Source organism: Epinephelus lanceolatus, chromosome 11 (genome assembly GCF_041903045.1).
Source record: "Epinephelus lanceolatus isolate andai-2023 chromosome 11, ASM4190304v1, whole genome shotgun sequence".
Lineage (NCBI taxonomy): Eukaryota > Metazoa > Chordata > Actinopteri > Perciformes > Serranidae > Epinephelus > Epinephelus lanceolatus.
In genome coordinates this window covers 29,692,914-29,709,534 of record NC_135744.1, presented here as the reverse complement: position 1 = coordinate 29,709,534, position 16,621 = coordinate 29,692,914, and the positions used below count along the sequence as shown (strand labels likewise).

The following is a 16,621-nucleotide window of genomic DNA, read 5'->3' as shown; positions in this document are numbered from 1 at the left end:
GCTCATACTACAGTATGTGATGTGAAAGGCCATTAGGCGAGCCAGGGGAAATTCTAATGCTTGATTTTCTTCCTACAGCCTACACACTTTCTCCAGATATTCATGGAGGACTCTGAATTCTTCTTCAACAAATTAGATCTATGACCTGCTAAATTTGCCCTCCTGATGACCCCTTGCTGCAATGTTGCAGGTATGTACTGTTTGATAAGCTAAGCCGGAGCTTTAAAGCCAGTCTTAACTCTCTTCTATTAAAAATAGCAAGGTGCTAAGAGGTTAGAGGCCCCTTATTAATTATGGACTACCTCTCTGTCTGGAGCAGCAGACTTTGCCGGAGTCTACTGTATATTTTAACAGAAGGAAAATCGAGGAACAAATGTCTTTCATAAACCAGTAAGACAGCAATATGCAGCTTATCAAGAGGGCTGTCATCAGCGGGGAGAGGTGAGGTCAGAAACAAATGAAAGGAAGGTTTAGGCTTTTTAGATGTCTACGTTGTATGTTGAGTATTGATATCTCTCAGGTCAGCTACACAGCTTTTGAAACCATCTACATGAGCAACGCCGGCTGATATTATGTGACCAGTAAAAGTGCATAACACAGAAACATAAAACCGCTGAATCAAAAGCCGGCACACAAAAATCTAACAACTTGGAACTCAAAAGGATCACTGAGGGGGTGTTGCAGAGTATTTGTAGCAGCAGAATGTCCTACATATAAATAGAGAATTGTATGTGTTTGTAAGTCCCAGCGTTCTCCAACAGCAGCTACAGACACTGAATTTCATTTACACATTCTGCAGTACTTACCAATGCTGCTTTGGTTTTTCTTCCTAGGTCACCATGACGTTTGTGCCCTTTCCCTGAGGGTGGGAATGCTTGATTATGTCAATATTTCTGTTGAAACTGTGAGAAACAACACAGATGGTTCATCAGTAACTGACCTTTGTTGACCACTGCTGCATGTACACAAGCATATATGCATTATGCATGTACCACACACCTTTATGACCACATCTGTTTGTGCATGTGTGCACATGCTTGCATGCAAGCAGCGGTCTAAGCATTGATCACTGTTTTACTTCTGCAGGTAATTGGCATTTTTCTCTCACCACCCATGGGACCTGCTTTTGGTATGTTAATAAGCTCTTTCAGCTGAGGCTGCTCAATGCACTGAATGCAGTCGTATTTTGCATTTTGAACGCACCCTCATGACTGCATCAAGAGGATGATGGGCACCTGTCATACTTTTGTATAGCCGTTCTGCTTCAAACAAATATATTCTTCTTTACTGTTCAGACACTCTGGAAAAAAAACTGTTTCTACATTAAATCTCCTCCTGATTATGTAATTCTCTCTATGATCAAGGAGAATAAGATCAGGCAAGAAACTTCAATCTGACTATTTCATTAAAATGTTCTACTGTGTCCTGAATACGCAGAATTAACACTCTATTTTCAAGCCAATTGTAAAACATAAATTTAAAATAAGATGCTCAGGGGATCTTGTCTGCTTTTGATATATTGTGTCTAGACCTAATACCGTATCTATAAAAATTATTTACTTGCAAACAAGACTTTACATGATATATTTTCTTATACATGCCACAGCCCTCCACATTGCTCTTTTCATATGCTACCATTAAAATCCTCCTTTGTTCTTGTTTCCAGCAACACATCTTCCTCTGCATTTGTACTTCTTTCTGGGGAAGACCCACCACTGAAATCTCAGAGGTGTGTGCCTGAGTGTCTGCACTGTAACTCTGAGTCATCATAATAAGTCTGCTGCTCCCATTCTCTTTGCTGGTTGTCATTCCTCTGCCTACGCTGCATCTCTCTCTCTCTCTCTCTCTCTCTCTCTCTCTCTCTCTCTCTCTCTCTCTCTCTCTCTCTCTCTCTCTCTCTCTCTCTCTCTCTCTCTCTCTCTCTCTCTCTCTCTCTCTCTCTCTCTCTCTCTCTCTCTCTCTCTCTCTCTCTCTCTCTCTCTCGCATGTGTGCTTTGTCATATTTTTTGTAGAAGTAATTTGCATATTTCGTAATAATGATTTAAACTAAAAAGCCCACTTACTATCTTTTAGAGGTTTCAAGAACATCCTCGCGGTCTTTTTCAGCGATGGAGGTGGCTCAGTTGTCTTCAGGTGACCTTTCTGAGGAACCTCTGTCACAATGTCTTCCTTGATCCATCCCTGGCCGTCCATTGACTCCTGTTCAAAGACCTTTGACCTCCTCTCAGTCGATGCCTGAGGCTAGTTTTGCTCTTTACAGACAGTTAAGGTTTTCTTTCTATGATGTTCATTCGGTCTCTTGTCCAGGGTCGTCATCATCCTCTCCTTAAAACAAATATATAGAATATATGATAAATGTGTTCCTTAGACCAGCACAATCAGACTAAAGAGATATCTGCACTACTCCTGGGATACAGACACTCTCTTCTGGACTTCTTTTAAGTTCACATGCCCATCTATCACTTCGGGTGTGTCATCATTCAAAGCCATTATATCGCCTACAGTAACTGGACAAGTCTGTTTCATGCTCTCAGTTTGGATTGATGAGAACAGCTTGACGTAGTTGACCTCGATACTCAGGATTTTCACACTTTGATGAAAATGGTGCTTCTGAAAATGACACCACTTAGATGGGAAAATGCTGGAAGGCTGCCATTGTGGCAATGCAGCCATAATGAAATCGTTTGGCACACTTACTGAGTTTAGTTCAGCATGAAACAGGTTCAAATATTTGGTTGTGGATCCATATTTCACTTGTTTCACACACTGTCCGTAAACAATAAGGTGAAAAGTTTTTCACTGCAAATATGTAATTTTGTTTCTGCTGCACTGATTTCTATGAGAATTATTTGTAGAGGACTGTGTTTTAGCTCATTTTCTGTAAATCATGTATACCTTACCATCACAGTGACCTTAACATTATGAATGCTATACATTTTTGTTAAAAGTTACAGGTATAAATACTGTAACTTGGTTCATTCTTGTGCTATTTGCAGGGTCCAACATCCAGGACTGACATATGGTTGCCAGACAGCAGTGCATACACAAACTACTGTGTATCGTCAGAAAAAACAAACCTTGAAAAGCAAAACAAAAACAAAAACGACACTCAAATGTGCACTGTGGAAAAATACATGAAAAGTTCAAAACTTATTTCATTTAAAATGCCGTTAAAAAGCACCCTGCCACATGAAAAAGCCTACACAGTCGTGGAAAACGTTTAGAATAAATGTGCCCCTTAAGTTACATTGCCATGCCTGAAATTTTGTCCCAAAATAAAACGACGCCACACGTTGATTACCTGTCTCTAGCAGGTTTCAAATCTCTGCAAGCGGATTTTCACACGGCAGTGTACTGGCAGTACATGCAGTTTGTAGCAGTGCACTCCATATAGTCTACACTGTGTAAAAATAATAACGCATTTTTTATTAGGACTAGACAAAAGAGGTTACTTTAAATTTACCTGAGAGGGAGTGCCTTTCATTTCCATTAGAGCACGAGCTCAAGAAAATGTGAGTGTGCCTTCCGAATGTGTGCGCCTTTTTGTTGTCAATTACGGTAAACGTTAGTTGTTTGTTATGAATGCCTGACGGTAATAACACAAATGATACCGTCAAAATATTATCACAATACATGAATTTTAGCGCAATAATTCGCTATTTAGAAAACATACTGTAAAATTTCTAACAAGATTTAATATATGCAGATATGTATCAAAAATAGAGCTAAATGGATGACGTGTATGTATGGGTCCTTCGGACTTCCGGGTGTGTATAAACAGATTGCAGACGGAGTCGCCTCGCCCAAAAGATGTGAGTTTCAGCTTTATTTTGTGTAATTTTGTCAAAAATATATTTCATATTCATAAGCCAACATCGTGTCGCTATTAATGCTCTTTTCTGCTCTTCATCAGGTCTAAAGTAACGTTTAAAATCACCCTGACGTCGGACCCCCGGCTGCCATACAAAGTGTGAGTACACTGACAGCTCAGCAGTCACAGCTTTAACGTTACATTCAGCTACATGTCAGGCTTTTAAATGATTTATGAAACATTTTATCTTACCGCTACCGCAGATTACGGTGTTTGACACTGTTGTGCAAATGTGTGCTGGTGTGTTTAATGACAGCTACAGAAAACAGTCAGTGAGGTAACATCTGTTAGTGTAAAGCTGTGATTCACATGCTGACACTGAATGAAAGGGAACACCAGTCAGCAGGTCCGTTAACTTCCGTTATAGACATTTTATATATAGTTTTGCTAGTATTAAACAATTTTGTGACTTCCATTATGAATGAAAGGGACCTGTCACTTTGTCACTGAGCTAATAACTTTGAGTCCTGTGACAAATCAGAACAGAGATGACAGACAAGAAGAGCAGCAACAGAAATAATCACAGGCAAGCTTAATGTACAGTGGATTTTAGGAAGTTAGCCTGTTAGACAGACTGTGAGCAATGCATTTATACTGGTAATAAACTTATGGCTGTGACATTTATTTGGCATCATCAGGCTGGTGGCAATAATATTAGTAGAGTGTCATCCTCTGCGTATAGAATCCATAATTTTTAGGTATACCACTTTGCACAGTGTAATGCATGTCTGTGTGTGTTTGCCTTAAGCTCAGGCATATTTTAAGACATTAGAATACTAGATATGGGTTTTCCATGGAAAATAGAAAGCAAAATTTCTTTCTTCCTCATTGAAAAATCCAGAAATATAGATACAAATATGCAAATATTGTCCATTTCAAACATTAACAGCTGGATTAAAATATCTCCTACTTCACTGTAAAGTTAGTTCTCAGTAGGGTTGCAATGATATACCATGAAACCATATACGTGGAGTAAGAATTGATGGTTATCTAACTGTGTAAATTTGCTTATCTGCGGTATAAAAAATCTCACGAGTATGTGCACTTCCTTTCCTCCCTGACTGCCTGTCAGACTTTTTACACAAACGTCCATTATACAAAATGGTACAAATTATAATGTAGTATTTATTCAACCAAAAAAACCCTCCATTTTCATTATTTCAAGTGTCATTGTAATTGATAATACTGTGATTATGTGAAACCGTGATATATTCTGAGACGCTGAAAATCTCACAGCATAGCAACCCTAGTTCTCAGTGTATTTGCACTGGAGGCTTCAAGTTTCCACATCACACTCATAATGTATGTAATGCTTCCAAACTATTTGTGATGTCACAAAATGACGTACACGTCTCAAACTCAGATTTAATGTGAGCACGGAAAAGCTTTTCCCATTCAGCAGATTAATTTGAAAACTGCCTTTTAGAGTCAGACTCTGCACATGTCAACACATGTCTGAGTGGACGGGGATTTTATGCAGTTGCTTTAAAATACAATTACATTTTTGATTGCTTTCATTCTGTTCCTGTCACTCCAGATTAAGTCATCTTTCCTCAAAGTGCTTTAGCAGAGTTTTTGAATCACTACAATTTCCAGTTAGTTTTTTTTTTTTTATTTTTTATTTTTATTTTATATACTTTATTAATCCCCGAGGGGAAATTCAATTTTTTCACTCTGTTTGTCAATTACACACAGGTCCAAACACACACATGCACAAACAGGACCTATACATGCACTAAGTGGAGAGATGTCAGAGTGGGCTGCCCATGACAGGCGCTCAGAGCGGTTGGGGGGGTTCAGTGCCTTGCTCAGGTGCACCTCGGCAGTGCCCAGGAGGTGAACTGGCACCTCTCCAGCTACCAGTCCACACTCCATATTTTGGTCCGGATGGGGACTTGAACAGGCGACCCTCCGGTTCCCAACCCAAGTCCCTATGGACTGAGCTACTGCCGCCCCCATAGTTAGAGGAATGTGTAGGATTTGTGATCATAGGAAGTGGAGCCATTGTTAAGTACTCATGTCTGAGTAGTATATAACGGTGTGTACAGCTCTGTCACCATGGCCTGTGTACTACTTTAGAGGGATATGATTACCTGTTCACATTTTTTTTGGTTCAAAAGCACCACAACTCTACCTTTTGGATCTCTTTAATATCTATCTTTGTCCTGTGCATGTCTTAGATAGTGTTGGAATGAGCCATGTTGTTGCCAAATCAGCATATTGGCCAAATGTCAAACAGACATTGATGAGAGATAAAAATGGACATTTGTGTGTCTTTTTTGACCCCACAGCTGCATAATACGTAATCAAATTCCCAACCGAGTTTTCATGCTGAATTTTGAGTGAGCACTTGCAAATAAGTAGCTGCCTAACGCTGAGGCCATGCACACCATTCTAGCCTTAACATGTTGACAGGGAGTCAATACTCTAATGAGGTCGGACGAGGTCTCGCTGTGGCTGTTTAAGTCTTTAGCGTGAATAGAGGGATAATAATGATAGTAAATGAGGCTTCGTATTAATGCTGGCAGATGACTGAGCTTGAGCACAACATCAGCTTATTTTTTTATATTCACCAGTCACATTCAAATAAGTTACAGCTCACTCTCAGTTAAGGCAACATGAAGGTCTTTATGATGTGACAAGCTTTCACTCTCGCTCATAATGCCGGAGCTGCAGCTTATGCTCCTCTCTTGGCTACTTGCTGCTGTACTGTGTTGATTTATTTTGCCCTATTTGGTATTGCATCTCTAACATTGTGATTTTTTTTTTTATTCCTTAAAATATGTCTGCTGATTTCTGTTTGTATAACCCTTATGGGGTGTTTGAGGGGTTCCACTTCCTGCTGATAACTGCACTGCAGGATTCATTGCAGAAGCATCCAACTGAAAGTGTATACTATGCTATAAATGGTCTTATGTACTCTGACAGAAATGACTCGGACTGAAGTCAATGTAAGACTCTATTGAGCCCTGTTAGGAAGTTTTCCTTTTGTTCTCCTCCTCTCTGTGGAGCTCAGAATGAATGGTGTGACATAGAATTGCACCTCTGGAGCCGAAAAGGTGAATGTGACTCGCTCTACAACACTTAAGCTGCCCAGGCACTTGTCGATCGAAGTCAAGGCCAATAGGTTAAGAGATGATATTTAATCGTGGCATTCTCGCATTAAAAATTAAACACTAAAACGGGGGGGGTAAAGTACGGCTGGATTTTATGGTGTTTTTAAAATCCTGTTCAATGTGTTGTTTTATTGCAGACTAAGTGTACCAGACAGCACACCGTTCACAGCAGTGTTGAAGTTCGCAGCTGAGGAGGTAAGCAAGTAACAGTAAGAAACAAAAGGCAACAAAATAAAACTTCAGGTAGGTTAAGCCTCCAAAGATATAAGCAGTTCCTCCTGCAGGAGTTAAGCATACAAATACTAAAGGATGGTCACATATTGTACTTGCTTGAACATGCACATATATGCATGTATGTATGAGCCATGAATTAATTTAGAAAGGAGTGGATTTTGTAAGATGAATAAGGTTTGAGATGGTATTGTTCCAGGCTTTTTGTTAGTGTTTTGGGATATTAATTATTTTTGTGATTGTGGTTACTGGGAGAGTCGGGTCACACGGGTATGGGTGGAGACACTAATCATTTTTATGAGCATCTCGTGTGCTTTTTTGGTCATAGAGTGAGGGTATTTTCTTTGTTTGTGATCATTTTGATTATAAGTTTGCGCATAAGTCGATTCCTTTTCATTAATACATTTATTTCACATAATTTTGGGATCTCAGTGAATCTTTCTTTGGCGTGTCAGACAAGTTAACCAGGCCCAGCCTCAGCCTCTCAGCTACTTGTAATTTGTTTCCTGCAGTCACAACACAGGATCAAAAAAGTTGCCTCATGTCTGTTTATAGAGAAAGATGAATATCACCAGATAAATCATTACCTGTTTGTTTTATTTGTATTTAGTTTTTGTATGTATTAGTATTGGCCTCAAAAACTAGTTTCTGCCAGGCTGTGATCTCAGGGGAATCTAGTATCAGCAATTATCAACCTTTACTAAACTAAAATTAAGTCTTACAGTGTTTCAGACGCCTGACAGTCTGATGAAACCAATTTAATTACAGCTGTCTAAGCAGGCCATGTAATGCCTCACATGCTGCACACACTTTGCACACATAACTGTGATCCAAGGCCCTTTTCCAAGCTATTTTCTTCCATTTCTGACTGACATAAACACACAGCAGTTCTTTAGCTGAAGGCATACTGATGGAGGACTGGAGCTGCTGCTGATTAGCTGTTTTTACAATTTGTATATTTGGTGTTCATCTGCTTCTATTATAAACCAGACGGTTATGTCTAATCTGTTGGACAGAGATACAGAGAAATCACAAGATAAATTTATAATTAACAATAACCTTTCCTGAAAGACCTAACTAAAGATTTTTATTTTAATTTGAGTAATTAATCAGCAGTGGGGGGGGGGGGGGGGGGGGGGTCCACACTCAGTGATGTGGTGAAATTTGGGTTTTTACTCTAATCCCTTATAAACTTTATTTTATCCACTAATTTTATGCTCCATCAAACAGAGCTTAACTCCCATTCGTTCTTGATCTCAACTGTATTTCATGCGTCCTGCTTGCGCTACCTGGCAGTAGTTTAGTGAGCAGCACTTTGTTAACCTTATCTCTCCAGTGACAGACTGCCCCCTCTATCCTTTCGCCGCAAATCTCACCAGCCCACATCCTCTTCTGTTGAACACTGAAGTAGGACATGTATTGTGACCACGCTGAGTGATTTTCTTCCAGAAATTCAAGCGTGGCTATTTCTCCCTCAGGCTCTCTCCTAACTGTTGGTGTGAGTGTGAGTATGCACGGGTGAGTGTGTGTGGAAAAACGCGAGCACACGTGTGTCTGTCAAGCAGAAAGATAAAAGTCTGAAAACAAAACACACTACACAGCATTTGCTCTCTGCTTGTTTCACCAACTTTGTTTCTGAAGACGTGACTACAGCTCCAATTTAGAAGTTGTCACCCAACAAAGTCAGAGAATCTCGACGCGCTGACTCAGTGGATGAAGCTTTTCTTTTTGATGATTTATTCACACTACGTCTTTAGGCCAAGCGGAATTGGGTTGCAACATGTCCCTGGTTATTTTTTCCCCAAAATATTTCAGTGCTGCTGATATTTCTGACGTGTCAATGCTGTGAATTTCAGTAACGTTTAGTTCTCTGCTTTTTTTTTTCTTTTACAGTTCAAAGTGCCTTCAGCAACCAGTGCAATAATAACAAATGGTGAGTTTGGGGGAAAAGTCTTTCAACTAATGATTTTTCGTCTCTTTGGCAAACTACTTCGAGTGCAAGAGTGACATGTTTACTGGCTTGATGGTTATTAAGGACTATGTGACTTCAGAGAGTGTGTCATTCTTCTAGGAACAATACTTTTTGACAGACATGTTTGGAAACTCAGCCGAGTTTCAAAACCTCGACAACAGATCGCTAGGATTTGAGGGGGCTTTAACAAATCAGTCTTTGAACTGCAGCATGGCGCCGGTGAATGCTGTCATACCAAATAACGGTATATCATCATGATCGGTAGAAATATTGTCGTATTCCTCTTTGCATGCTTTTAAACTGAATGTCAAAATGATTTACTTCCAAGTAAAGGCAGTATGTAAGATATATTCAATCAGGGGAAAAATAATTTTTGCCCCATTTTTAAATTGAGATCTGAAAAAAAAAACGTATAATGTTCTGTAAAATGTCTTTATACAATCAATACAACCTCAAACCGGGGTTAGGAGGTTTTATCCATAACATTATACAACACCATGTGGAATACATGGCGAATTCATTGCTGTACTTTGAGTCCTGTGGTTTCAAAGAGGTAAACTGCTGTGTTTCTCTCACTTAAACTCCCAGATAAACACACAGGAAGTGCAGCCACTTTGACCATCAATCCACAGAATACAAGCAGCTCTCTGTTTCTGCAGCTAATTCTGCTAAAGAGGCATTAAGTAATCCATAACCTTTATTGATCCATGTCAGCTTCCAGAAGAAATTGCAAGATCTCAGCCCTCAGATCCCACTTACACACACTGGCCTGTAATTGACTCGCTGTTTTCTTTTTAGACGAGTACAGTAGGCTGGCTAATTAGAGCTTACATACAGAAGAAATGGCTTTTAAAGATGTACAATATTGTAATTCAAGAATCATATCTTACTTGATATAGTGCTACTAGTACCTCATTATTTAGTGGAAAGGTGATTAATTGACATGTGATTAAAGGAGACCTATTGTACTAATTTTCAGGTTCATGCTTGAATTTAAAGTTTCTACTAGAACTTGTAGAAATCCGTGTGACTAAATTCTTACATTTTTACATGTATCTCACCATAGCAAGTTGGAAGTTGACATATTCTACCATATATAAAGAGTGGAGACTCTCTGGAATCTGTCAATATAAGAACCATGATGGTGGGACATTCTGTCACCTCACAGTAGTCTAAAACATGTGGTTTGTGCCAGGCGGACATGATTGTAAAGAAATTCATCAGGTTTTTATTTTGTAGACAATTGATCTGTGTTTATAGCATGATGGGATGTTTGGTATCATCGGAAAGCTCCAGTCCTGCACTTTCATGTGATATGCGTGGCATTTCTGTGCAACCCTGCATTCGCAAGTAATCCACTCCAAGAGTGATGTGTGTGCAAAGCTGTATGAAAGCGTTGTTATACATAAATTTATATTTTTTCCCTTGTGAAAACACTGGACTACCAACAAGTGCTTGGTCTTGTCGAAAAGCTACGAAAGTGGCTTCTCGCTATGACAAACGGTTGCGGAGAAAATGCATAGAGAAGAACAGGTGTGAATTTGAACGCACTTTGCGTCATTCGGGCCCATACCGACGCAAAGTGCCCAGTCTGCTCTGATAAGTCAGCGTTCCCAGGTCGTCCATATTTTGGCATCTTTGCACTGTCGTTGCAGCCGAGGGAAGACTGTAATGGAGAATAGTGGCACTTTTAACCTTTTAAAATAACCAAGAAAAGTGTCTAACACAGCTGGACATGTTCCAGCAGGACTATGATACAAAATCTGGGAGAAATTAACATCATCGTCAACCAAGTTTGTGTGTTTCCCTAACGTTAGCATGTAGCTTCATTTTAGCAGTGAAGGCTACGTTAAGGTAAACACTTGCAGTTGCGTGCCTAGAGCAGATGACCCTATGAAGAAATCCGGCACGCTATGACATCATACTGTAGCCAGAGTGGGGAAAATGCTTGAAACAGAGTATTCAGAATGGTCTGAGGTTTTTGCTTACAAGGATAGTTTACCTCATTATTTGAAACTGGCCACGTTTAATATGAACGTCCTTCAATGTAAACCTATAAGACGAAAAACACGGAAAAGCATAATAGGCCCCCTCTAAGTGTTGAGGCTAAAACTGCAGTATATTCAAGCAGTTTGAACTCTGGCTGGGAAAGTAATGGCCCATCAGGAGAGTGTTTACATCAACTACCCAGCAGATGTATGTTGAACACAATCAGAGCCAGTTTAATGTAAATACTCAGCAGACAAATTGCAGCGAATGGCCTTTGTGGCTGTTAGAAGGAAAATTGTTGGCTCCTTCGTTGTTCCCCACCAATTAAACCGAGCGGCGCCACATAAAAACTGATTATGTTTTTGTTTACCTCTGCTCTGCGCTGACAGTGTTGGGCAATAGAGAAAGAGCAGTGCGGTGAATGTATGCCTGATGTATTTTCTAATAGAAAGATGGCATTTTTAGAGGGCTGTGGGAATAATTGGACACATGATTGTGCCGAAATTAGACTGATATGAGGTTTGTGTTAAAACGGCTGCGATATAACTGCAATGTCAAATATAAGTTTTAGTTTTATCAGTGCAGAATTAATGGCTGGTGTGTTATTATTCCAAATGGAATTGCCTGCTGCTGCACACTCTCACTCTCTTTTTTTTCAACATAATTATGGATAAACTTGTGATACTGTAAATTATATTTTTTCATTTCTGCGCTCATCATTTGCCTGACAGTCTTTGTTTTTTCTTTTATGGTCGCTTTGCAGATGGAATAGGAATCAACCCTGCCCAGACAGCAGGTGAGTTGTTGTGTTGCTTTGGAGCCTGTGCCTTAGATAATCTTTTTTTCCCACAGAAACAAAACATTTTGGTTGTTTTATATGCATATATATCTCCACAAGAGCCTCTCTACGTGGTGTAAGATTTAATTTTTCCTTCTTCTAAAATACATGAAGGTTCTTGGAAGCATAATCAACCTCCAGGCTTTTTCAGCTCTTTGCCACTTGTCAATGTGCCTTCATCAAAGCACAACTTGAATAAAGCATCTTTCATAATGCACTTTGGTAATGCTGGTGGCATTGTGTTAATAGTCTAAAAGATTAATTTGATAGAGCCCCCAGAGGCAGTGACTTATGTGGGTGGTTCCACAAAGAAGGCAAAGAAACGTTAGGCTTAATGTGAAAAGCCTTACTGCAGGGAACGTAACAAATCAATCTGGGATCGAGCAGTTCCAGCTAATGTAATCTTGGTTATTTAAATCAGGCTTGAACAGTCCAGTTACATTTGTATTAACCGATATGAAGTGGGGACCATTGATTCAATTTATGAAGAGCAGAAATGTAGGACTCAGACACAGGCAGTTGTGAAAACCACCTGCAGGGTTTTGACTCGTTTGCTAAAGCCTTTCGTACACTGTGTAACTGTGACATCCTGAGTTGGACCCTGCTCCATCGTTGTTGCCCAGCCTCTCATCTTCTCTCTCTCTGTCTACATAGCAATTTTGTTTTAGAGGGGCAGGGAGTCCAAGCTCATGAAGCTGTCCTGGGGAGGAAGTTTTGAAAATCTGAACTTGTAGAGTAGCTACTGTTTGTTGTGCCATCACCCAGAGGTGATGTAATATTGCACCATAATGTGAGGTGACACCACCAGTGTATATGCAGTGTATATACATTGAGATTGAGATTAACATTTATGAAGTGGTTCTTAACCAGGGGCCCTTGAGGGAGTTCTAAGGGGTCCCGAGAAAATTGAGAAATAGGTTATTTTCATAATTTAATTCACTATAGAAATGAGCTCAATGCAAGTGCTCTAGTAACATTCATACACAAGGGACACGTCCCACTCATTATTTAGAGCACGTGCATTTATGCCCTCCAATAAAAACCTGAAAGTAGTAACAGCATTTTCATCTTGACAAGCTGCTAGAATGCGATTCATAGATGCAACAGTGCCTGCGATAAAGTAGGCGGAAGCTGTATGCAACCTCAAAATCAATGGCTGCAATCTGCCATAAAATGAAAAGCAGATGAAGCAACTATGCACAGTTGAAGCAGGAAGTATTCTGACATTCCAACCGTAAATTGATGCACAAAAGGCACAGATTGTTGCAAAAAAATTCACCAGTGCTCAGGATTTCTTGGTGGAAGACCCCCAGACCTCAGTGTGTGTCCCCACAAATGTTGGGAATAAAAACAAATGCCCTCAGTCATAAGAGTAATTATTCTAATCATAGGTTTCACTTCCTCCGTATTTATCTCCTCCTCTGTAGTTGACAGCGGGGTTGTAAATTAGCACCAGCCACCAGCCAAATGCTGGTATAATGTGCAAGTGGCTGCTAGCCAAAAAACAATGGTAATCTATTGAGTTGCTGGTAGAATTTGGAATCTACCAACCACAGTGGCAGGCGGACAAAAAGTTCATTTCTAACCCTGTCTGACAACTATTGAATTCTGGTTTCAGTCATATCTAACAACCAAAATCTTTTCAGATGGAGGTCCTTGAGGCAAAATCTTATCAAATTGGGGTCTTTGACCTAATGTGTATCAATTTCCTTGACATGAAAAAGGTCGAGAACCTCTACTCTAGACCACGAATTGTGGTGTGGAGTACAAACATAGAGCAAGACAATGATATAAAGGTAAACAACAGGAATAGAGCACAAACTCATTCAAAGAGAGGCAGAACATTACTCAAAAAAGCCCCTGGTTTACTTATTGTACTTTTCATCTGTCTGCATTAATAAGTTAATAGAAGTTCAAACATGAACAGGTGGTTTACAAAGTATTCTGGCAGGTACTTCTACCAGTTCTCAATGGTTGTGTTTACGTTCAAACAAAACATGATATTCATCCCCTGGCGGTCATCATTACATTAATTACAAAACCTTTTATTCCTTTCCAGACCGTTTATATCTTCCTGTTGTTTTAAAATTCTGCAATCAGAAACTCAAAGATCACAAATCGCATTTATATTGAGGTCAAGTTACTGAAATAATCCGTACTTAACTGACATCTCTGTGTTGGAGCCAGCCTCCTTGCTTGTTTGCATGGAAATGGTGTTTACCGAGTCATAAATATAGATGCAGCGCCTCGAGAGGCGGTGTTTAATGTTAAATTAAATTAAAAAGTGACCTCTGACTGGAGGCGGACAAGACGCACCAAGCTGTTGAGCCAGAATTCAATTGACTTCAGATTCCCACATTATTGCCGAAACCCTGTGGAATCACTTTTTCTCTGTGTCAGCCTCCTCGCTGTTTCCCTGAGGTTTATACTTACTGTGTAGCCGGGGTAATGGATGAGTGGGTTTTCTGCATACGGCAGGATAAGGTAATGCCTGCGTTTGACTGAAGGCAACATTGAGTCTTTTCTGCTAAGAAAGGAAACAGTGGTGGGCATTCACAACAGCTTTTTTATCTGCGTAACATTGGTGCTGTGTGCTGCCAAGAATAGCCGCAGTTCAGACACCTCTGTCAAATTGTCTTTTTTCACCCACTGCAGCCACTCTACCTCGTGTTCACAGGAATGAGTACACGGCAGAAAGTGATCCAATATAATTTTACCGTCTCTTTTTCTTTGCACGACCAATATCATACATTTCCTGTGGCATAGTGACAGCACCTTTACACTGATGGTTCTGGTAATGAGTTATACGTATATGATCTCAGCATGGTTGCAGGCTGAGTGAACAAGGTAATGATTGAGATTACTATCTTCAGTTCCATAATGCAGTATATTATAAATTATTCAAATGAGCTTGCTGTGTCTGCCCGCCAAAACCCACCTGATTTTTCAATAAGTGGCTGCAATAGAGGGTCAAATAGGCTGAAAATTAGGTGTCAGGAAACAGTTTTATTCTTGAGTTTAGACAGGTCTCTGACTTTGTTTTAAAATCTTTACATTTAACCAAAATGTCTGTGTAACTACCACACTTGTGTGCAACTTTGTGAATTTAATTAGAGACTGTATTATATTTTATCGTCATATTAAGGTTTAAGCTATTCGGATACAGTTACTGGAACAAAGGCAAACAGTTGTCGGTATTTTTCATCCTTATTTTAGACAAACCGTCATTTCTTAGTCCGTATTTCTCCCCCAGCTGGTGACTTGACATGTTGTTTGCAATGTATCAGCTTCAGCGACAGTCAAACCCCTTATTAAAGAACACAGATTATAAACTGTGATCTTTATGTGCTGCTCTGCCCTGTGTTGCAGGAAACGTGTTTCTCAAACACGGCTCGGAGCTTCGCATCATTCCCAGAGACAGAGTGGGAGGACAAGGAGACTGATGCTGCTTTTCCTCATTGACAGCATAATGACTCACCCGGCAGAATCATATAACACTTGAGACCCAGGAAACACCTCAGCGTGTGTCATATTTGTTTTTTTTCTGGCCCACAACTGACAGTGACTCACACGAGAATATATATATACATATTTAAACTTGATGATGACATGCACACACACTTGCATGCCCCCCCTGCGTCTTCATTCTCAGTTAAGTTTTTTTTTTCTGTAAGTGTAGTTGCATCAAAAGATTGGAGTGACATCAAGAGTTTCCAGAGGTACTGAGTAATTAATGTACACAAACACAGCAGCGGCATCATGGGAAACATTTTGGCAAAGATTAACAAACAAGTGATTCAGCAGTTCTAGCTTTTGTATCTTTGTAAATGACAATAAATCAGTACGACTAACAACAACACACGCCTATGCTGCAATGTTTACCTTTATCTGTATTAGCATTGTGAACGTCAGAGGTCGTGAAGTATATGTAGAACATTTTTAAGGACCACTGTCACAACACATGATAAATAAAGTTGCATCATGGATCTGTATTGAATTTGTATCATGGTCCAGCTCCTTCCATAACTACTAGAACATGTTTAAATTCTTACTTATTGTTCATCTGTCAAACTGTGCAGGCATGTGGATCTTTGCTGCCCTCTGTCAGGTTACATTTTAACATTAGCTTGCACTCATCCAAAAGGCCTTTCTTTCCTGTGCATTTCAAGCCCTGTATTATGCTCCATCTTTGCACAATAAATATGAAAACAATACATTGTGTAATTTGAACTATTTAATATGTATTGCCAGCTTAATTAGGAGTTAAATCAGGAGCTGAGGTGCAGGTGGTGAGAAAACAAGGCAGGCATCCAAATAGCTTCAATTAAAATACAGAGCCCCCAGAATGTGACACAGTAGCTATCACCAAGGTTCATCTAACGTTGGAGACACTGGTTTTCATCTGGGAAATAGATTAAGTGTTGGATTGCAGCTTTTCATCGTGTGTTGGCAATGTGAAAAATCAGTGACCAGACAACATACCTTCATATTAAGTCTCTCGATTATTCTCATCCTGAACAAAAGGCATGACTAATGGGAAGAGCAGCAGTTTGTCTGTGTGCTTTATTGTTCCTCTGACTGATTAATGAGGGAAAGCAGTTTAA

At 39.7% G+C, this 16,621-nt stretch overlaps 2 protein-coding genes across 2 annotated transcripts in view; one reads left to right on the top strand and one right to left on the bottom strand.

Annotated features, from left to right (window-relative positions):
* The window catches only part of trpc4a (transient receptor potential cation channel, subfamily C, member 4a), a 104,249-nt gene extending 101,928 nt beyond the window's left edge, over positions 1 to 2,321 (bottom strand). Inside the window, exons 1-2 of the mRNA XM_078172486.1 lie at positions 2,064 to 2,321; positions 807 to 902 (exon numbers count right to left, since the gene is read on the bottom strand). The gene's annotated coding sequence lies outside the window, so the exon portion shown is untranslated. The remainder of the gene's footprint in view (positions 1 to 806; positions 903 to 2,063) is intronic.
* A 1,415-nt stretch (positions 2,322 to 3,736) lies between these two features.
* On the top strand, positions 3,737 to 16,231 carry ufm1 (ubiquitin-fold modifier 1). The gene is made up of 6 exons (XM_033635197.2): positions 3,737 to 3,812; positions 3,914 to 3,970; positions 7,125 to 7,182; positions 9,112 to 9,151; positions 11,943 to 11,975; positions 15,387 to 16,231. Coding segments are annotated over exons 1-6 (264 nt in total). The 5' UTR covers positions 3,737 to 3,810; the 3' UTR covers positions 15,461 to 16,231.
* The last annotated feature ends 390 nt before the right edge of the window (positions 16,232 to 16,621 follow it).

Bases quoted from the DNA above. Each gene is read 5' to 3' on its own strand.
- ufm1 (XM_033635197.2), top strand. The intron at 7,183-9,111 runs GTAAGCAAGTAA...TTTCTTTTACAG, and splicing joins TGAAGTTCGCAGCTGAGGAG to TTCAAAGTGCCTTCAGCAAC. The intron at 9,152-11,942 runs GTGAGTTTGGGG...GTCGCTTTGCAG, and splicing joins CAGTGCAATAATAACAAATG to ATGGAATAGGAATCAACCCT.